This window comes from Diceros bicornis, chromosome 24 (genome assembly GCF_020826845.1).
Source record: "Diceros bicornis minor isolate mBicDic1 chromosome 24, mDicBic1.mat.cur, whole genome shotgun sequence".
In the NCBI taxonomy this organism is placed as follows: Eukaryota; Metazoa; Chordata; class Mammalia; order Perissodactyla; family Rhinocerotidae; genus Diceros; species Diceros bicornis.
This window is the reverse complement of record NC_080763.1, coordinates 8,216,811-8,239,121: the sequence shown is the minus strand read 5'-3', so window position 1 is coordinate 8,239,121 and position 22,311 is coordinate 8,216,811. Positions and strand designations below refer to the sequence as shown.

Genomic DNA, 22,311 nt, shown 5'->3' with positions numbered 1-22,311 from the left:
TAGGCTGCTGTCTCATTCTCTTGTTTTTGTGGGTGTAGGGCTATAATTTTCTTTACTGTTATTTTAGTGGGGCTTGGGGATGGAGTAGATATGAACATGTCAATATTTAACTAGAAGTCAATCCTATACATTTGTAAAGTCTAGGTCAGATACTATTCTCTCTCCATGATTACTCCAAAGTAATCTCTCCTTCTACCAACTCTGAGACTTAATATCACTCTTAGGGTCTATCCACACTGTCCCACTAGCATTAAGATCTTTGAGAGCAAAGTCTGCATCTCATTCATCTCTGTACTTCCACCACCTGAAAAAGGGCCTGGCACGCAGTATGTATGCATTAATGTTATTGAGCTGAACTATCTTATATAGTAGTTGCTTAGGAAATGACTCAACAAGATAATCTCCTTGAGGATAAGCCATATGCCTATTCATTTTGGTGAATCCCATAATAATAAACATAGTGCCTATTAACAGGCAGCCAATAAATGTTGGTGGAACAAAGAGTGAATTTCTGAGGGAATAAGCTCTTCTTGAGAATCTACTGCATTTCGTAAAATCACACATTTTGTGAAACAGTTCATAGTCTCTTTCAGGAGTGTCTTTCTGATTAATTCAGTTGTTGACTCACTCCAACAAAAGCAACAAAGACGAAAACACCAGAAGGGGCCGGCCCGGTGGCGCAGCGGTCAAGTGTGCACGCTCCGCTTCGGCAGCCCGGGGTTTGTAGGTTCAGATCCTGAGCGTGCACCAACACACTGCTCATCAAGCCACGCTGAGGCCATGTCCCATATAAAGTAGAGGAATATGGGCATGGATCTTAGCCCAGGGCCAATCTTCCTCAGCAAAAAGAGGAGGATTGGCATCGGATGTTAGCTCAGGGCTAATCTTCCTCACAAAAAAGAAAGAAAGAAAGAAAACACTAGGAATCTCAAAACAACAATAAATGTGTACTATATTCAGAGGGACTAACCTCAATCTTCTAAAATGATAGGATATATATTTGAAAAGTAGGGTGAAGAAAAATTATAATTAACTTACCTTCTCTGTCTTTCTTTTTTAATCTTTTTCTCCTCCTGTCTATGGTAGCAACTTCAGACTTCAAAGACATGTAATATTTTCTGATTTCCTGTAGTTTTTCTTGGAGAAAAGAGATTCTCTCTGTACTGTTCATATTATCTAATTCATCTAAAAGGGAAAAAAAGTAAGTTGGATTTTAAAATAATTCTGTGAGGAAAAAACATGGCAGTTCTATCAGAAGTTCAACTCATAAATCAACAAAGACTTTAGTTTATTTTTCATTTTTTTGTGAAGAAGGTCAGCCCTGAGCTAACATCCATGCTAATCTTCCTCTTTTTGCTGAGGAAGACTGGCTCTGAGCTAACATCTATTGCCAATCCTCCTCCTTTTTTTTTCCCCCAAAGCCCCAGTAGATAGTTGTATGTCATAGTTGCACATCCTTCTAGTTGCTGTATGTGTGACGCGGCCTCAACATGGCCGGAGAAGCGGTGCGTCGGTGTGCGCCTGGGATCCAAACCCAGGCCACCAGTAGCGGAGCGCGCACACTTAACCGCTAAGCCACGGAGCCAGCCCCAGGCTTTAGTTTATAAAACCTACCACAGTAAGCTAAATAAGGCTCTATGAACAGGGAAGACATTAATTAAATTCATGAGGATTTCTTTATATATCCCAAATTTTCAATACTAAACATGTATTACTTATGATGTATTACTTAAACGATCAGAAAAACACAAGAAAACATCAACACACATTGTATATAATTGCAGTTATTTATCCAAATAGTTTCCTTGTATTGATGTTTTCCTGATTTATTAATTTCCAATTGTCAATACCGGAGAGGGTGTTTCAGTTTCATTGATTTATATACATCATGCATGTCTTATTTGATAACTGAGAATCTTCCTTCGGTCAATATTTATCAAGTTAGAATTATGAAAAACATGGATTTGCATTTAAGATAAGTGGCGATTATTGATAAGACAGCATTTGGAATACCTAAATAAATGAATTTGCTAATCATCATTCCTTATTTTGGCATTTTAAGATAGACACCACTTTACAATATACATTCAAGTTTTCTATAAGCTTCTTACTGAGTTGAAAGCTCCACTTATATGTCCGAGGGGATGAATTCGGATGTTTTTCTCTGTGTTTATCTTTTTCTCCATCTTTGATGTGAGGGGATATTCTCGCAGGAGATCGTGCAAGCTTCTGTGGCTTAGACACACTAAGATGCTTGACTGGGGTGCATTTACTTGAATTGTCTAGGACAGGAAGATCTTCACTATCACTGCTTTGTCCTAGAATAAGAAAAAATTGACTCAGGATTACAAGTGATAAAAATCTCAAATATTAAAATGCAAAAGACCCAGCAATTACACTTTTTGGTATCTGCACAAATGCACAAAGTTTATAACAGTGACAAAATGTAAATAACTAAATGCCCACCAATAGGGAAATGGCTAAAAATGACATACTATTGAATACTTTGCTAAAGTTGTTGAAAAGAATGAGCTAGAGTTCGTAAGAACAAAAATGGCAAAATATCCAATATATGTTGTTAAATGAAAAAGCAAAGTTATAAAACAATATGCATAGTATTGCCCCATTTATGTTTAAAACAAAACATAAAAACAACCCACAAGACCAACTCAAACTATACAAATGAAAAAGCACAAAAAAGATCTTGATATATGCACATGCAACTTTAACACATGTAATAAAATGTGAACATTCTGTTGTAATAAAACATCTGTTTGTAACTCTACGTCTCTCCTCACCAAATCTGTGCGCAGAGATGCTTCTGGTTTTCACTTCATAACAAATTAGAATTCTCTCTCAATTTTACTTCCTTTTTTTCAAGCTCTACACCCTATTTCCATCCTATTCACTCTCAACAGCCAACCTTGCCTTCTACTGAAAAGGCACAGTTGAGGGTTACACACTCAATTCCCCAGCCCCTCTCCTACTACCTATCACTGTCCTTACTGCTTTTTTTGGGGTGACAGAGGAGGCTCAAAAAGAGGAGACTGTTTCTGGGCAAACAGATCTTTTCAGCTATAATCTTGAAACCAGTGACTCCCAGCTCCTCTGGAATATCCCAATGTCATTTTATCTTCAACTTCCTCTTTTCCCAGAGTCTACCAACATGCTTAAATCTTTCCCACCCTTAGAGAGAGAGGGAGCAAAGGAGAAGAAAACTTCCCCTTTTATTTGGCACCTCTTTCCTTCTCTTCAGGGTCAAATTTCTTGAAAGAGAAATTCTTTGTTATCCTGATTTGCACACCTTCTAATTCACATCTCTGTGCTCTTGTTAGGGTCCCAAACACACACTATTCACCAAATTCAATGAAAGTATTTTAATCCCACTTGAATATTCTATGGCATTTGAAACTTCTTTCTTATTCAAATCCACTAGTGTTTACTGATTTTCATTGATCTCTGATCAGCTTCTACTCTACTCTTCCTGGCCCATTTAAAGGGATATCCCACATACTTCTACTTTTGGCCCTTTTTCTTCTTATTTTATAATTCTCCCATAGCAATCTCATCATCTTGCAATCTTTCTGATAACTGTCTTCTAAAAACAGGCTTTCTTCTAAGCTCCAGACCCTAATTTTCCTAATACTGGGTACCTCTAACTCAACATTCCCTAAATTACTCTTCCGACAACCTGCTGCTACTCCTGTATTCCATGTCAGTTAACCAGTTCCTCATATCTAACTAATAATAACCGAGTCCTAGGGATTTTATTTCCCAAATCTCTTTCATTCTTCTTTCACTGCCTTAGTTAAGCCAAAGATTCTTTCCAAAATGTAAAACTGATCATCTCCTTTCTTCCTTCCTTTTTAATCTTTTCAACTTTTTATTTTGAGACAATCTTCAAACTTACAAAAAGTTTTCAAGACAGTTACTAAAAAATGTTTTTCTGATCCATTTGAAGGAAAGTTGCCCTGCCATATTTGAGTACTTGAGTGTTTATTTCTTACAAATAAGAACAATGTCCTTGTGTTAGTTATCTACAAATTAGCCCAAAACTTAGCAGTTTAAAACTACAAATGTTTACCATCTCACAGTTCCTGAGGGTCGGAATCTGGGAGCAGCTTGGCTGTGTGGCCTGGCTCAGGGAATCTTGTGAGCTTACAGTCAAGCTGTTAGCAGAGGCTGTGGTCTCTGAATACTCGACTGGAGCTGGAGGGTGTGCTTCTAAGAGGGCTCACTCACATGGCTGTGGGCAGGATATGCTCAGCTCCACCACGTGGGCCTCTCCGCAGACTGCTTGAGTGTCCTCACACGTGGCAGCTAACTTCCCCCAGAGCAAGTGATCCAAGGGAGAGCAAAGAGGAATCTGCAGTGCCTTTTATGACCTGTTCTCTGAAGTCGTACTCCATCGTGTCCACTTTATTTTATTGGTTAGAAGTGAGTCACTAAATTCGGCCCACACTCTAGGGGAGGGAATTAGGCTTTGCCTTTTGAAGGGAAGAACATCAACAAATTTGTGGATATGTTTTTAAAACCATCACACTCCTACAGAACCATAACACAACCATCAAAATCAGGGTACCAACACAATATATTACTATCATCTAATCCTCGGGTCCCATACAAGTTTCTCTACTTGACCCAATAATGTCTTTTATAGCAATATGATCCAGGTGAGACTCATATACTGCATTTAGTTGTCACATCTCATAAGTCTCCTTCCATCCGGAATAGTTCCACTTTCTTTGACTTTCATGACCTTGACAATTTTTAAAATTACAGGCCAATTATTTTATAGAATATCCTTCAGTTTGAATTTGTTGATGGTTCCTCCTGATTATATTCAAGTTAGGCATCTTTCACAGGAATATCACAGATGTGCTGCCATGATCTTCTTGTTGCATCCTCTCAGGTGGTACATGATTTCAATTTGCCCCACTCCTGATGGTGTTCACTTTGATCATCTGACGAAGGTGGTGTCCGCCAGGCTTATCTACTGCAAAGTTACTCATTTTCCCCTTGTAATTCCTGCTACCTTTCTAGTCTCATCTTCTATCACTCTCTCTACACTCTAGATCTGTATGTGCAGCCGGTAGCCACATCTGGCTACTGAGAACTTGAAATGTGCCTCAAAGGTTTTCATCTGAAATACCTTTTATCTTAAATAAATTACATGCTCCTTCTTTGGAGTACGTATCTACTATAACCTAGAATTTCCCTTCCAGGCTTATAAGAAGGCATGTTTTGGAGGTAAAACTTAAATTTGTCAAAATCAACCATGTTTATTTCTCCTATATTCTACAATATAGTAGAATAGTAATATATAGTAGTAATTTTATTCTTTATTGTACAGAATTCTGTTTTTCATGTAATCTACCCAATTCTTATTGATTTACTAATTTCCTTGTTTGTTTCAGTAAGAATTTTCTTTATTTCTCCCGGTTTTAAAATTACCACGATACTATTTAGAAATCAGCTTTTCTAGATTAAAGGAAAACTGAAACAATCTGCTTTTACTATCCCAGCAAATGTTATTTTTATTTTATTCAAGATTCACAACTATGTTCCTCTAATATTAAACCGCCTTACATAAGAAATACAAGTGAAATAATCACAGCTATCCCAGGTCTAAATAAAATTGACAAGCACCTTCAGGGGTCAGCCCGATGGCGCAAGCGGTTAAGTGCGCACGTTCCGCTGCGGCGGCCCGGGGTTCGCCGGTTCGGATCCCGGGTGCGCACCGACGCACCGCTTGTTAAGCCATGCTGTGGCGGCGTCCCATATAAAGTAGAGGAAGATGGGCATGGATGTTAGCCCAGGGCCAGTCTTCCTCAGCAAAAAGAGGAGGATTGGCATTGGATGTTAGCTCAGGGCTGGTCCTCCTCACAAAAAAAAAAAAAAAAAAAAAAAAAAAATTGACAAGCACCTTCAGATTAAAAATTAATGGAAAAACTGCTATTTTCAGAACATAATAACCCAAATTTATTTTTAAACTGACACAAATGATCAAGCCAACAAAATGCTGAAAATACTCTGTACTAAAGCCAGCAGTGAAAAGCACCAACCTGTTCCATTCTTTTCATTTTTGGCTATAGCACTTGTTCGCTTTGGGGCACGCTTTTGCTTTTTTGCCAGTAATCCGCTATTTCCATCACTTGGCCTTTTCTGACCTGAAATAAGGGGAAAAGGAGAATTTGAAAAAAAACCATGAGCAAGTATATTTATTCTCCTGTCTACTCTACATGACTTTCTATATATACATTTTTTTAAAAAAAGGGAAGAGAAAGGAGGGAGGAAGGAAGGAAAAGTACTTTACATATCAGCAGTTCCTAAGACCGTTAACTTACTACTATTTGGTTTTAACATAAAGGCTGATTTTCTCCCTAGAAAGTCCTTACCCTTCTCTCTGCTCTCTCTTTCTTGAACAGTTATACTACAGGTAGCAGAGGCAACGCTGGCTTCAAACCCATTTGCTGCTTCCCTGTCACAGACACCTTCTTGAGACTCCTCAGCAATACTATCAACTTCAATGGTTATGTCACTCTCACTTTTTATACTTCGAGATTCATCCTGGCTGAGAGTAAGTGGTGAAGCTACTGAAAAGTTATGCTGGACTACAGGAGGTAGGGCAGGTGGTATAGAAACGAGAGAGTTAGACTCTGAGCTTTCAACGACTACATCCTCAATACTGGTCTTATCCTTTTCATCCAAATCATCCAAATCGACTTCATGGCAGACCAAGGTTTCAGGCCCAATCAGAGGCATTGCATCCTCTTCTTCTTTGAGTGGAATATTTACAGTTTCTTCAGCTGGACTCTCAAATTTTTCACTACTCAGTTCTTGAATGCATTGGTTTGACTCGGCTATTAATGATGGCATTCCTTCATTTTCTATTTCGAAGTGTTGTTCAAAATTTAAGTTTTTCATTCCCTCAGATGCAACACAATCATTGGTCCTTTCTTGAGATACGCTATTTTTCATTTCCATTCCATTCTCAATTCTTATTTTTTTCTCTGGTGATGACTGTCCCAGTATTTTCCGTTTCAACTTTTTTTCCTTTACACATTGGTCAATTTCATCTTCAGTAGTAGAAGAAAAGTTTTTATTGTCTAATGAAGAAAATTCTAGACTCTGTGCTTCTACATGAGGTTCACTTCCTGCTTCATCCTGGCTAAATGATGAAATCTTTATAATTTCCAAAGAAAGGTCTTTCGTCTTGCTTCGTCTTCCCTTTCCTTTAGGAGATTTTTCTGCCTCTTTCTTAATTTCTTCTACTTGTTCTACTTTATTTCCAAAAATCTGTACTATTTGTTCATTCTCTCCAACTTCTAACTTCAAGGTTTCTAAAGGTTGTATTTGAGTCCTATCATTTTCTTTTAATAGATGTGCAGCCATCTTTGGACTTTCTTCATCCAGTTTATCATTATTTAAATTTTCATTTTTTTCTAGTTCTTCTTTAATATCAGGAGAAAGTTCTTCATTCATCAAATTCTTTTCTAAAAGGTCTTCTGTTTCACTATCAGATGAACAAGAGTCTGCAAGAAGAAATATTATTATATTACAAAGTTTCTATCTTAATTACCAATGTAATTTTATAATAAAAATTCTACCAAAGACAAGCAAAACTCTTAATCATGCACCTCTGAACACCTCTCTAGAAATTTCTGATATAAAATAAATCATACATTTGTGCCAAAAATGGGGGGGAGGGCGAGATTTCAAATTAAACTCCATGTAAAAATACATCACATAGAAAATATTACTATCTCAATTTTGTAAAAAGCTATTTTTCAGTTTTCACTAGGATCATATTTAGGCTACAATAACCCCTAGAAAGGTCAAAGGACTAGTGCTGAGATGTGAAGTTAATGTATTAAGTGGTTTGATCTGAGATCTAGTAGCTACTTGATTAATAAATGTAATGGCCATTTTGTGTCTTTAGAAAGGAATATGACATTCTACTTAAAATAACTCTGGAAAGAAGACATGTACAAAATGAGCAATTTGAATTCTCAAAACTTTAAATATTCCTCTGATTAACAGAAATGAAAGTATAGGCAAGCTACCTTCCTAAAAAAGAAATCATTCTCTCAGTCAGAAAAATTTTAAAATAATAAAGTAGGGTTCTAACACTGTACAGGAGCTGTAAAATATAAAAATCTGCCCACATGGTACTCATATTCTAAAGTCCAAAAAGGCAAATTTAAATGAATTTTTTAAGTGAAAAGGTATATAGTTTTATTTTGTGGTTTTATCATATATTTAGAATTCATTGTTCTCATGGTAAAAAAGAACTCCTTTTATGAGGTAGTTTAGCAAGACTATGTATAGTTTTGTAGGTTGTACAATGCACAAGGGCATGCCACCTAAGAGGGCATCTTTCACGTTGTGGACATCTTGTATTTGTGTATTATGATGATCTTCCAGCAGATGGCAGTAAAGAGGAGGAAGGATGCCCTTTTCTACTTTGCCCACAAGCACAACATGGACTAATGGCAGGCAATCCTGTAGTTCAGAATAGCTTTTTTCTTGAAGGAAGGGTTACTTATAAAAGACAACTATTTAACATTTCTTTGAAAAACATACCAAAAGAAGTGGGGAAAAAAGGTAAAAGCAGAATAAAATATGTTCACCTAGACGCATCACAAAATATGTCTATACCACATTAGTTTGTCCTCTCTTTGAACACCACCATCTCACTTTTGTTGAAAAATCCTAGGTGAACAGCACTGAATTACAAGAACCCCTGGTGCGTGCTCTGAAGGACAGTGCAGCACACAGTACAATGCATGGCTTGTCAACCCACCCTCTATTAAAATAGAATATCCCTATAACTTGACCAGAAAAGGTATTTCTAAATAAAGTAAAACGTCACTAAATTTTAAATAAACATGATATAGCAAAATAAACATTTTCTCCAAATTAAATTTTGTAGTTGAGACCATATGAGATTAAAAACATCTCTAGATGACTTTCCATGAATCTCTCACATAACTGAAGCTTTATTATCTACATTATTGATTTTTAAAAAAATCAATCATCCTCAAAATTGAGCACCTTCCATTCCATTTGACAGAGGTGAGCTGTCTGGCATATTGCTGCGAGCACTTCTGGTACCTGATTTTCCTTCACTGTTTGGAGTCTTAGACAAACCATACGGCATGTTTGATGAAAGAGTAGATTTTAAAGGAGGTCGTCCCCGTTTTGACTTCTGCCTCTCCTCATCCCTCTTTTCATCCTTTTCACTGTCTTCTTTATTCTGCATAACAACAACAAAATGTATGAGAAGGGCCAGTGCCTTATGAAAAATGAACATTCTACTTGTCCAAGGAAAACTAGAGCTCAAAAAGGTTAGATACAGTCATGCATCGATTAACCACAGGGATACGTTCTGAGAAATGCGTCAGGTGATTTCGTCGTCGTGCGAACATCACAGAGTGTACTTACACAAACCTACATGGAATAGCCTCCTACACACCTAGGCTGTATGGTACTAATCTTATGGGACCACCATCATATATGTGGTCCATTATTGACCAAAATGTCATTATACGGCGCATGACTGTATTTTATATGTCAACTCCTAGTCTTTGCTTATAGAAAAATTAAAAACAAATAGTTTTCTAACATATTCTGTACTTATATGAATATGATGTTCTACAGTTTCTAACACTGCAATTATACTGTGAAGGTCAGAGCCAGCACATTTGAGAGCTGTACAACCACTCAGCACTACCCTTGCTCCTTACGACTCCCCAAGGAAAAGAACGATCTCTACCATCAAAGAGACAAACACCAGGCGAATCTGTGCAGCAAGAGTTGAAAATTGAGGGTGTGGATGAGGGTACAACTGGCCAGCAGATATGTGTTTTAAAATTTAGTATTAGCTTCTAACATTTAAAAATTAGATTTCACATTTTAAAAAATACAATTGTCTTGAAAAATCCTAATATCTGGCAACGTTGGGTCAGCATCCCACAGCAGTGATTGGTCCACCCTTCTCTGGATGAGGACTGTGCCCTCTTCATTGTCATAATCAGTCCTACTTTACCACTTTTCATTATAGCCTCTATAGGCATTTGGTTTGAAGTTTATGCCCTAAGTTGCTGATTTTCACCTTTCCTGAAATAATGTGGTAAGGTGTTTAAATTTTTTACTTTTTTAGCTTCTGGGTTATAAGAGAGAAGTCACAATTACCTTAAAAGAACCAAGATGATTATTACAATGAGAAAATGAGATATATAAAAAACACAATACAACATGAATAATTCCTGTGCTTATCATAAAGGATATAAATCTATGTACATACTTTTGCTTTTTTCTTCTGTTTTTTCTTTGGTCCACCTTTGTCCAAAGGCCAGATTATCCTGTCAGCCTTCACCCATTCATCATACCTTAAAATAAAAAATATATCAAAAATTCACAATAATACCTTATTCACCAAATAAAAACAACAGTGAGATAGACTAAAGAGTTTGGTTCTGAGGCTGGCAGAAGTGTGAAGGGCACAGGGGCTGGTGTGCTGGTAACACGCGCCAGCCACTGTACTAGGTGCTTCGTATACCTGCCACCACCAGGCAAGGCAAGAGAATGTCTTAGGGTAAACAAGCCTAGAGGGAGAGTTGGGTGAGCCAACTCGACCTAGATTCAAGACTGTCTGAACTGCTTTGTTTTTCACAACTCCCACAGATCTGAGCTTAATGAAATAAGCTGTTTCTGCACTTGAATTCATTCTATTGACTGAATAATGCAAAGAAAAGAGCATTAAATAATAAATACAATTTATTATTTTGTATAATATATTGTTATATAAATATAATATATTATACAAAATTATATAAATAATTCCCATTCCAGGAAGTAAACCTCATGCAGAAGCACAGAGTCTAGAATTTTCTTCATTGGACAGTAAAAACTTTTCTTCTGTTACTGAAGATGAAATTGACCAATGTGCAAAAGAAAAAAAGTTGAAACGGAAAATACTGGGACAGTCCTCACCAGAGAACAAAATAAGAAGTGAGAATGGAATGGAAATATATAAATTTTGTATATTTACAAAATATATATAATATATATAAATCAGGTAAATTCAAATTGGTAATATGATCAGTTCCAGATTATTTTATAAAGTCCTTTTCAACTATCTTATCCTCCCAGAACTCTCTCTAGACTCTAGTATTTCTAATAAAATTTTATTCTGAATTATATCACCTCTAAGACTCTGAAATTTTTAGAGATATTTCATTTCCTTTATCTAAGTTTATTCTGTTTAGCTCAAGTTGAAAACTCCTCATTTCCCAGTACCTTTTTCTAAAATATTGACATCATTTTTGAATTTCAATAGTCATTCCAAGTTACTAATCAGGGGCAAATAAGAAATTAAACTTTCTAGAACTAAGTAACAGTTCTTACATTAGGTAAATATATAGGTATTTACAGAGCTCAATCCAAATCTAACATCTGAACACTTAAGCAAAAAGACTACAGGCAGTCCTTGGTTTGAACTACACCGTGTTAATGGAGACCACACCCTTGCTTTGTAACCCAGTTACCATGGAGCCATGCAAAGGAAGGACTGGGTCCCAATATCTACAAGTTTCGGTGATATGGTACCATGACCACCTACACTACATTTGAAAACTAGCTCCTCCTGGATTAACTCAATATCTAAAGCTTCTAAAATGGCACTGGCTATGAGCGTTTTATCAGGCTTTCAAGTATCTGTACTTTTTAACCTTATTTAGAAATATTCATTCATTTGGACATTTACTGAGGGCCTACCAGCGTGCCAGGTGCTGTATGAGAAAGTATGTAGACAATAATAGAGAAGACAAGGAAGGACCTTGCTCTCACGCAACTCACAGTCTGGTGTGGACGACAGATATACAGTAAAATCAAGTTCAGTTTGGGAAGTGCAATAAGAAGGTTATGTATCTGGTCCAGGGCTAACAAAGAAGGAATAACTCTGACCAATTCCAAAATTCCACAGGACATATCAGACAACCAAGAAGCAGAGGCTTGATCTGGAGTACACTTGGTCCAGGCCACAGTGGCCTGATCACCACAGTATGTCATGGAGGTGCTTCCAGCATTGATGCTGCCAACTATGAGTGGTCCCAGGCTTTCTCAACTGGAGACCAGGAGCCCCTCACATGCTACCCTGTTTTGGAAATCCAATTAGATTCTCTAGGAACCACCGTGGGTCCATCTCAACAAGAAGACCAGAATTGTACCAGCTTTTAGGAGAATGGAGAGACAACAAAAAACCATGAGCCACGTGAGTAACCAGTTAGGTAACTAGTTAGGAAAATAACCAGTTAGAAAGAACATGAGCATACAATAAAATGACTGTTAAGAAGAGTCATACAGTACAACATGAAAAAGATGAGAGAAAAGGATGATAGGAAGGGAAAATTCTAGAAAGCAGGACAGACACACACTGATGTAGGAGGGGACAACTGTCCACTGAATAGAATCTGAAGAAGAAGCAAGCTATAACGTGCTGCAACCACAAGACAGTGACTCAAAGTTCGAAATGGAGTCTTTTCCTTTTGAATTCAATACGTACGTACAAAACCACCTCGAGACAGACTAAAAAGTTTGTTTTTAGTGTTGGCAGAAATGTGAAGGGCACAGGGGCTGGTTTGAGAAAAGAGAAAATAAATTTTAGTTTTATATGCTACTTATTAAACACACACTCTTTTAAAATGATACGAGATGTGGTGCCGGCCCCCTGGCTTAGCGGTTAAGTGCGCGCACTCCACTACTGGCGGCCGGGGTTCGGATCCCGGGCGCGCACCGACGCACTGCTTGTCAGGCCATGCTGTGGTGGCGTCCCACATACAGCAACTAGAAGGTTGTGCAACTAGGACATACAACTATCTACTGGGGCTTTGGGGAAAAAAAGGAGGAGGACTGGCAACAGATGTTAGCTCAGAGCCGGTCTTCCTCAGCAAAAAGAGGAGGATTGGCATGGATGTTGGCTCAGGGCTGATCTTCCTCACAAAAAATAAATAAATACATAAATAAATAAAATAATACAAGATGAAAGAAACCAAACTCTCCCTCACTAAAGAAAACAGTTAACATTTATTAAGCACTTACTAAGTGCCAGGCATTGTTCTAAGCACTGTGCATGTTAAAACAGGTGTTAGCACCATTTCTCACAACATCTCTATAAAGTAGGTATTTTATCTTCCCCAGTGTAGAGATGCGGGAACTGAGGCATAAGAGAGCACACGACGAGTATGCAGGGCAACTTTGGAGCACTCTGGCTCCAAGCAAATACAGGGCGAGCAGAGATATCAAAGGACACAAGACCTTCTAAAGGAGAAAGAGAAGTAGTCCCTGACATTCAGGAGCTGGCCTGGTACTACCAGCAGGGCCTTGGTGTTGCTACAGAGCTCATCTGGCACCCACAGCTAGGTCGTGTTGGTCTCCTGTTGAACATGAACAACTTCACAGAACATCAACATCCGACAGGCTGGCTCTGTGACCATGATGGATCAAGACAAAAATAGGACCACTCCCTAATCATGTCTAAACACAGAAAAAACAGGAACATTCTCCAAGCCACAAAAATGACTAAATATCCTTTTTTTCCTGACCAAGTGACTGCTGCTTCTTTACCAATTACAGCATTAACCTTGGTCTAGTCTTCTCCTTGTAGATAAGATTTAGTAGGATAACTAATCACAGAATTACCTCCACTTCTCTACAGCATCCAATCTAGAGCAAAGCCCCATTTCCTTAAACTCTCCCCAAAATCACCTAACAAAGCTCAAATCTAACATTCTTTTTAAATTAATTAACCAAGTTAGAATTATTACAATGCTTGATACAGGTTTGATTTCTGAGAAATGAAAAAAACCAATAAAAACACCACTTGTACTGTTGATGCTGCGGGCCTGGCTCCCTGCCATGTTCTGCAGGATGGTTCCACAGAATCCTGGGCTGTTGCTGTTCCCAAAGGTGATGCCCTGAGCATTCACTGCTTCATCTAATAACCATGGTTCCCCAAGCTGTGCATTCTCCCTCACTGCAAACGAGTAACAAACCCAACTTGTTCAACGATAGGTATGAGCCTGGTGACTTTTGGCGGGAAGTACTGACATAGCTACCAAAATAGTAAGAATGTTGGAAGTCTTGGAAAATTCGGATACAGGGTGTGCTTTGTAAATACATATATATTATTTGGTTCTTCACAACATTAAATTGATCTTTTTGAACCAATGAAGGAAATTTCAAAATAAGAAAATATATTTCTTGCTTACCTGACATTCCATCCATAGTAATGTACCAAGTATAAAACTTCTCCGTCATCAATTTCAGTGCTTTTAATGCTGGCTTCATAGATTTTCTGCGTTTTCCCTCGTCCATATTTTACTTTCACTTTGGTTCCTGTTAGGCAGGGTTCCATGTCTTCCTCATCTTCCTCCCCTTCAGAGTCACATTTGCTTTCAGTTTCTTCCCTGCAGTAAGTTACAACATTGATAATGCTACTAATAACTTAATGGAAAACAAAATAATATATGCTACAAGAATCCAACATATAGAACAGGCACAACCTAAGTATTACCTTAGTAGCATGTCAGTGGAGAAGGAGAAGAAGGAGGAGAAGGAGAAGATTTTTATGGACTGCTCACTGAGGAATTTATTTATTATGTAAAGGTGCACTGTACCAAAAGTAAATCCATACTCCGTAAAGGCCAATCAATAACCACAGGCAATGATGATGTGGAGTCAAATAAACCACTTTTGATAAAACAAAATAAGAACAATATACTCTGAAAGTCTTTAGGATTCATATTCGAGTGCCACCTTATATGTGAAAATGATCTAAAGATAGTTTGTAACTTCCTGCAACCCAATTGTCTTAAATCTACTTTACTACTACTTTCTGCTCATTTGAGAATGGTTCTTACGAAGACTAGTTTTTTTGGCGGGCAAAATAATGAACAAGGAATATCTATCTTAGTGACCGTATCTTTTAAACTAGTTTATTTAAAGATTTCCCCACCTTAACAAAGAAACAACAGATGTCTGAATATTAGGTCATTTGTAACTGTGGGATAGGTACAGGAGAACAAAGCTTTGCGTATCTTGTATTGATTTCTGTTTGTTTTTATTCATCTCCCGTCAGCTTTTGTTTTGATAATCAGGTATAAAGGAGATTCCCATAGGGAGGTCCAACAATATTTTTAATATTTTTACAAATAAACATTCTTTATTAGCCCTGCAAGGATTCAGAAGAGACCAGCATCATGGGCCGGCCCCGTGGCTTAGCGGTTAAGTGCGCGCACTCCGCTGCTGGTGGCCCGGGTTCGGATCCCGGGTGCGCACTGACGCACCACTTCTCTGGCCATGCTGAGGCCATGTCCCACACGCAGCAACTAGAAGGATGTGCAGCTGTGACATAGAACTATCTACTGGGGCTTTGGGGGAAAAAAATAAATAAATAAAATTATAAAAAAAAAAAAAAGAAGAGACCAGCATCAAAGAGCATTCTAGGGGCCAGCTGGGTGGTGCAGCGGTTAAGTGTATGCTCTCCCCTTCTGCAGCCCAAGGGTTTGGATCCCGGGCATGCACTGACACACCACTTGTCAAGCCATGCTGTGGCGGCGTCCCATATAAAGTAGAGGAAGATGGGCACGGATGTTAGCCCAGGGCCAATCTTCCTCAGCAAAAAAGAGGAGGATTGACATCGGATGTTAGCTCAGGGCTAGTCTTCCTCAAACACACATAAAAAAAATTAAAAGAGCATTCTAGTGTCACATGGTTTTAAAAGCATAAGAGGAGGTGTTGTGCTCTATAATAAACACAGGGTGTTATTTTGGAGACCAGAAGAGGACCCGACAGGAAGAACTCATCAGCATTGGGAATATTTTCTCTCCAAAGGCATCTTCCAGTTATCACTGGTAAGGTAATTTCAAAACAGAGAAACTACTTAAAATAGAAATCTCTAAGATAAAAAAGTGTCTCATTTCCGTGATTCCTGCTATAAAATGAGAATACAGACTATGTTTATCTGTATATTCAATTTTTATTTAATAAAAGGAAATACTGTTCTTCATATTCAAGTCTTTGAAATTTTCTTCCTCTAAAATAAATATTTGTTCCATTTACATATCAATTATAAAGGCTTTTTAAACCACAGTGTGTATACATATGTTTATATGTATTATATACATATTATAATAGACATTTTGATACTTATTTTTAACAAACCTTCAAACTATAATTAGGCCCTACATTTTAAGTAGTTCACCTTTGCTTCAATTTATTGTCCAAATATTTGAAATACTACACTCACATCATTATACTCAACTCCAATTATTTTCTCCCACTTTTCCTAATCCTAATCATATTTCACTACAGAACTTTCTTTCTTCACTAATCTAATTCACATGTAATTGTGATAGTTTCCTATACCTACTTGTACTGAATCATAAAATTACCTCTCCCACTCACCAATCATGCCTGTTTTTCCAAATATTTTCTCAATGGTTAATTTTCAGATGAGTGTCAGCCACTAGTTGGATGCAGCAAGCCACTTTTCCCAAATTTTGCTTAACAACTCAAATTTCTAGAAAATTTATCATCATATAATAATTGAAAAATAACTATGGAGGATATCTTATATTACAAGTAAGTGTGTTATGCTATCGTTGCTGAATTAAAATTCATATTTTAGTAGTATCTAAAAATTAGTAAATCCATTTGACAACACAGAAATGGCCAACTAAACAAGGTTGGACATTACCTTGATCTAGCTGGACTGCCTAATCTTTGATTATTTTTAAGTCAATTTAGTCCATACATGTATAATACATGGAAAAAAAAAAACCAGTTTTCACTCAGCAGCTAACAGGATGGACATTAAAAAGCTGAAATTTGATTGCTGTGATCTGGGGCAAAAACGTTGTTTCCAACCTAGAATCGGGGTGCATGCCACTTACTCTAACACAGTCACTTGACAGAGAAAGACGTCTCAGATGAAGCTAACACACAGAAACATCTGCTAGTACTGTGCACCCGTGTTTGTTAGCTTTCCCACGTTGTACCTTTTTTAAAATGGAATTTTTGCTGTCGCTGTTTCCTCTTGTCCACTTCCTCCATTTTTCTCCAGCTCCCTTCCCTGCTGTCTGCTTTCTTTTGACTGGGTGGCGCAGCCTTCTTTGAGGCCACTGTTTAGGGCACAAGTGCTATTAAAATGGTGCGACCAGTATATTCTCCAATTCCGAAAGGCGATACACATCATCTTCACAATGTGTCTCACCTTCATTAGACAAGAGGAACGGAAGTCCCAATAAGAAGACATCCCTCACACCTGAATCTCTAAGCAGGAACAGAGCACTGCTGTACCCCAGACACGAGCTTCTGGAGAACAAACACAAGACAATGTACCTCTCTTGGCTTTTCTCTTCCTCTTCATCTGAGTCTTTGTCAGAATCCTCCTGCTTTTTAATTTTCTTCTCCTTTTGCTTTGGTGTATTTTTTCTCCCCAGTAGTAGCTCATTTTCTTTTTTCTCTGCAGTTTCATAGTCATCATCTATGTCCTTATTTTCTAAATCATTATCCTTTAATTTGTCTTCTGTTTTCTCTTCTTCAATTTCCTTTTTAATAGAATTTGCATCTCGAGCAATTCTCCTTCGTCCCTGGTAGAAGGGATAAAAGCTTTAAAATAGCTATCACTACAAAGGGGTAAAAAGCAGAAAAATGTATCTTTTTCTTACACCTTCACAGCAATGACTAGTCTTCTCTCTGGTTTGAGACACGATAATGATAACCCATCAACTCTTGTGTACTCTTCTCTTCCTCTCGGAAGTAAAAGAATAACCCATGTAAATCACTTAACTATGTCCAGGTCTACTATGATCCTTGGCTACTACTACATAAAAAAATAAAAATGTTCTCTTTTGTCCACTACATTATTTTATCTCAATTTTTATATTTTTTGACTACAATAAAAGTTTTAAAATAATTATCTAAATGTCAATGAAACCAGTTTATAATAATAATAATGATAAATCAACCCCCTAAATTACGGACTCTTTAAAAGCTCTGTGTTCTCTAATTATACTGTTTTTTAAAATAGAATTTACATTATCACTGTATTTCTGTGTGACTCCATTTTAAAAGGACTGAATTATATCAATGGCCATAAGTGAGTCCATTTCTTTGAATGAGTATCTAGAGAGCTCAGTGGGCCAGTAGTAACTTATTCTGCCCTCAGCAGCTTCTATCCTGCCTCTTGTTGCATATGCAATTGATCGTGAAACTGGTGAGCCATTTCTTTATCTCCCAAATTCTCCTTCAAGTTAACCTCTATGCACTGGCAGAATTCCCCTCTACTTGGAATAAAGTGAGGATGAAAAAAGAGCCAACAAGTTAGGGAGCACTAGAATACTTTACAATTCATATCCCAGATAACAAATGTTTTCCCTAGTTCCCGACTATGTGGTATTTAAACTTCAAAGGTAGAAAAAGAAGAAATGTATTTTTCTTATCACAAAGAACTAGAACGTAGATCCCTCAAGAGCAGGGATGTTGTCGTCCTCACTCTGTCCCTCAAATCTAGACAGTACCTCGCACACAGCAGGTGCTCTTTAAGTATGTATAGGTAGGGGCCAGCCCCGTGGCATAGTGGTTAAGTGCCGCGCTCCGCTGCTGGAGGCCCAGGTTCTGATCCTGGGTGAGCACTGAGGCACCACTTGTCAGGCCATGCTGTGGCGGCGTCCCATATAACGTGGAGGAAGATGGGCACAGATGTTAGCCCAGGGCCAGTCTTCCTCAGCAAAAAGAGGAGGATTGGCATGGATGTTAGCTCAGGGCTGATCGTCCTCACAAAAAAAAAAAAAAAAAAAAAGTATGTATAGGTAAATGAATGAGAGCAACTGTTTATTCATTTATCAAAATTTAGGTCTGGATACTTTTGTGCTAGAAATCCCATTTTTAGAAGTCTGACCTCTATATTCAGATAAATGAGGAGGACATTTTACAAGCATATTCATTGCAGCACTTTCTGTAATCGTAAAAAATTGGAGAAAATCTTGAGGAAGGTAAATTTATGCACATTCAGATTATGCAGTACTCTGCAGGCGTTTTACATAAGATGAGGAAGGTCTTTACGTACTGACAAGGAGGTGTGTCCACAATACATACAATGGGGACATTAGTCAGTCTTAACAAGGAAGGACATTCTGACACATACATGGATGAACCTTGAAGACATTACGCTGAGTGAAATAAGCCAGTCACAGAAGGACAAATACTCTATGATTCCACTTATATGAGGTACCTACAGTAGTCAAATTCATAGTGACAGAAAGTAGAATACTGGTTGCCAGAGGCTGGGGGAGAAAGGATTAGGGAATTATTGTTTAATGAGCACAGTTTCAGTTTTGCAAGATGAAAAAAGATCTAGAGATGGACAGTGGTGATGTTTGCAGAACAATGTGAATGTAGTTAATGCCACTAAACTGTGCACTTAAAGATTTTATTTATTTATTTTTTTCCCCCAAAGCCCCAGCAGATAGTTGTATGTCATAGCTGCACATTCCTCTAGTTGCTGTATGTGGGACGCGGCCTCAGCATGGCCGGAGAAGCGGTGCGTCGGTGCACGCCCGGGATCCGAACCCGGGCCGCCAGCAGCAGAGCGCGCGCACTTAACCGCTAAGCCACCGGGCCGGCCCAACTGTGCACTTAAAAATGGTTAAGATGATAAATTTTACGTTATGTGTATTTACTATAATTTTTAAAAATTAAAAATGAAATAAAAATTAAAAAAAACAATTTGGATATTTTATGAAATTCACTAGAAGATTCCATTTACTAGATGACAGTCAGAATGGACAGTTTTAAAAAATGATTTCTGAGCAAATAAAAGAGATCATTTCACCTCTTCTTACACTAAATCTGATTTCACTAAAAAATAAGACATATTACAGTAACTGAACTTCTTTGATAGTGTGATAAATTTTCTTTCTCCTTCTAAAACTTGACAAATTCTACTATGGAGACATCATTCGAGAATGGTCAAAACAGTGGATGACAATTCCTGCATAGGACTTACATGCTAATGAGAGGACGAGTGGAGTCAGAAGATAAAGCCAGTGTGCACGTGACTAGGAAACAAGGCAGAGCAGGAAAAAACTGCCAAGAGAGCTGGACAGCGTGCTGTGGAGTAACAGAGACAGGAAATCTCCCACCTGGCTGGGGGCACAGCTATCACAAAGAGGAGAGTCACTTACTCAACCACTATTTAATAAGTCCTACCAAGTGCCAGACACCATTCTAGATGCCTGGATCTGTCACCAAACAGAATAAACACTAATGCCTGCCCTCGTGGAGTGTGAATCTAGTGCAGAGTTGGGAAAGAGAAAGAATAAATAAGTAAATTACAGACAACAAGAGGAACATTAGAAGGACTGTGAACGCCAAAGAGAGGAGGTAGGTTACAATTTTAGATAAAGTGACCAGGAGAGGCTTCAGTGAGGTAACATTTTAGCAGAAGACTTGAAGGAAGTGAATATTTGAGACTGACCCCAGATGAGAATGACTTGAACAGACGTAAACAGGAAACAGCAGGAGGCACAGTTTTTCAGGAATAAAAAGTAATAAGTGATATCTTTAGAGAATGGGAGCTTGGCTAGCCTGGCTGAAGCATAACTTAAAACCAAAGATAAACTAGGTTCATTGGAGGATTTTTGTGTATATCTGAAAATGTCCATAATAAAAAATTTAAAATAATGCTTCAAATAAACCAGATAAAACTAGTATTAACTACTTACCCTTGGAGATTTTAATTCTATTTCTTCTCTCTCACTTTCACTGTTTGAATCAATGTTTTCCTCAGGTTCACTCTTTACTTCTACTAAAGGCATTTCTTGATCTACTTTTAGAGCCTCTTCCATTGATTCTTCTAAGTCTTTATTTTCTTCTTTTACTTTTGGTTCATGGTGGTGAATAGTTCTGAACTGAATGTTTGCAGAACGGCAGTACTCCTCAAAACCATAGAGATACCTAAACAAACAATATTTCATTTTAAGAAAACTTAGTCTTTACCTTTAACTTGAATACTATATTATTAAATACACACATATTTTTAAAAAGTAAAACTCAAGCCTTTTTTTAAAAAAAGTACTTTTTCTATGTTACTAATTTCTTGGTGTTTTACATAGTATTATAAACAGAAATATTGATCATAAAATAAAATTTCTTCCTGAAAATTCTGAGCTTGTGATAACTGAACAGAGCTACCACAGTTTTGATATGAAGGTTGTTCACCACAAAAGTTACAGCTCTGTAACATGTATCATTTCAGACTATGAACACTGCCTGTATCCCTGATTTTGAAAAGGAAATCAGGACAACATGAAAAATGGAGTGAGGCAGACTTGGTGCACTGAAATAACTTTCAATCACAAGTACCTATTAACCTAAACCTTTTTATACACTTTCTCTAACTTTAATGTTCTTTGATTGATATATTCTTTTTTTTTTTTTATAATTTTTATTTACTTATTTATTTTCCCCCCAAAGCCCCAGTAGATAGTTGTAAGTCATAGCTGCACATCCTTCTAGTTGCTGTACGCGGGACGCGGCCCCAGCATGGCTGGAGAAGCGGTGCGTTGGTGCGTGCCCGGGATCCGAACCCGGGCCGCCAGCAGCGGAGCGCGAGCACCCAACCGCTAAGCCACGGGGCCAGCCCGACTGATGTATTCTTGTTTGTTAACAAATTAAATGGAACATATTCCCTGTAAACATGTATTGTTTGATGAATAAACTATACTACTTACTTTCTATAAGCAGTTTTTACATTGTAGGAAGCAGCTGAATTCAAAATAGGAATGCCAAGGTCCATATAAATTTGCTTCCATACAGCACCACTATCAATCTGGAAAATTAAGTTTTTATTTGTTAACATTTGCAAAGGGAAATAATCTTTACACTAATATTCTATATTCATTAAGAAAATGTGTTTATTACCTAAAGTGCATACAACAGTGCAACATTAAATAATTTAACTTTTCATTCCATCCTTACTTACATTGTCACATCCACCTTGATGATAAACCAGTCTAAAGAGTTTGAAGAGATTAAGATCTTTATAGCCCAAAACAGGTGGTTTGTTGATTGGAGTACCTTTTTAATATCAGGGGGTAGAAATAAAATGTTTATTCAAATGGAAAATACTAAGCCAAAAACAAAGCTATGAATTTCTAATTTCCCAAATTTCACTAATCAGAGGCATAAATTTAAAGAACATTAAATTATCTAAGACAACACAAAATATTCTCTATATTCTTT

The 22,311-nt window shown here is 37.6% G+C and overlaps 1 protein-coding gene across 2 annotated transcripts in view; it reads right to left on the bottom strand.

The window, feature by feature from the left end:
• ARID4A (AT-rich interaction domain 4A) overlaps positions 1–22,311 on the bottom strand; it is a 64,041-nt gene that overhangs the window by 4,899 nt on the left and 36,831 nt on the right. Inside the window, exons 13-23 of one of the 2 annotated variants that reach the window (XM_058567014.1) lie at positions 22,052–22,146; positions 21,801–21,898; positions 20,793–21,024; positions 17,407–17,657; positions 14,274–14,471; positions 10,310–10,394; positions 9,058–9,259; positions 6,399–7,535; positions 6,066–6,170; positions 2,112–2,318; positions 1,039–1,185 (exon numbers count right to left, since the gene is read on the bottom strand). In XM_058567014.1, the coding sequence (XP_058422997.1) occupies positions 1,039–1,185; positions 2,112–2,318; positions 6,066–6,170; positions 6,399–7,535; positions 9,058–9,259; positions 10,310–10,394; positions 14,274–14,471; positions 17,407–17,657; positions 20,793–21,024; positions 21,801–21,898; positions 22,052–22,146 (2,757 nt within the window). The remainder of the gene's footprint in view (positions 1–1,038; positions 1,186–2,111; positions 2,319–6,065; positions 6,171–6,398; positions 7,536–9,057; positions 9,260–10,309; positions 10,395–14,273; positions 14,472–17,406; positions 17,658–20,792; positions 21,025–21,800; positions 21,899–22,051; positions 22,147–22,311) is intronic. The other variant, XM_058567015.1, reaches the window with a different exon arrangement.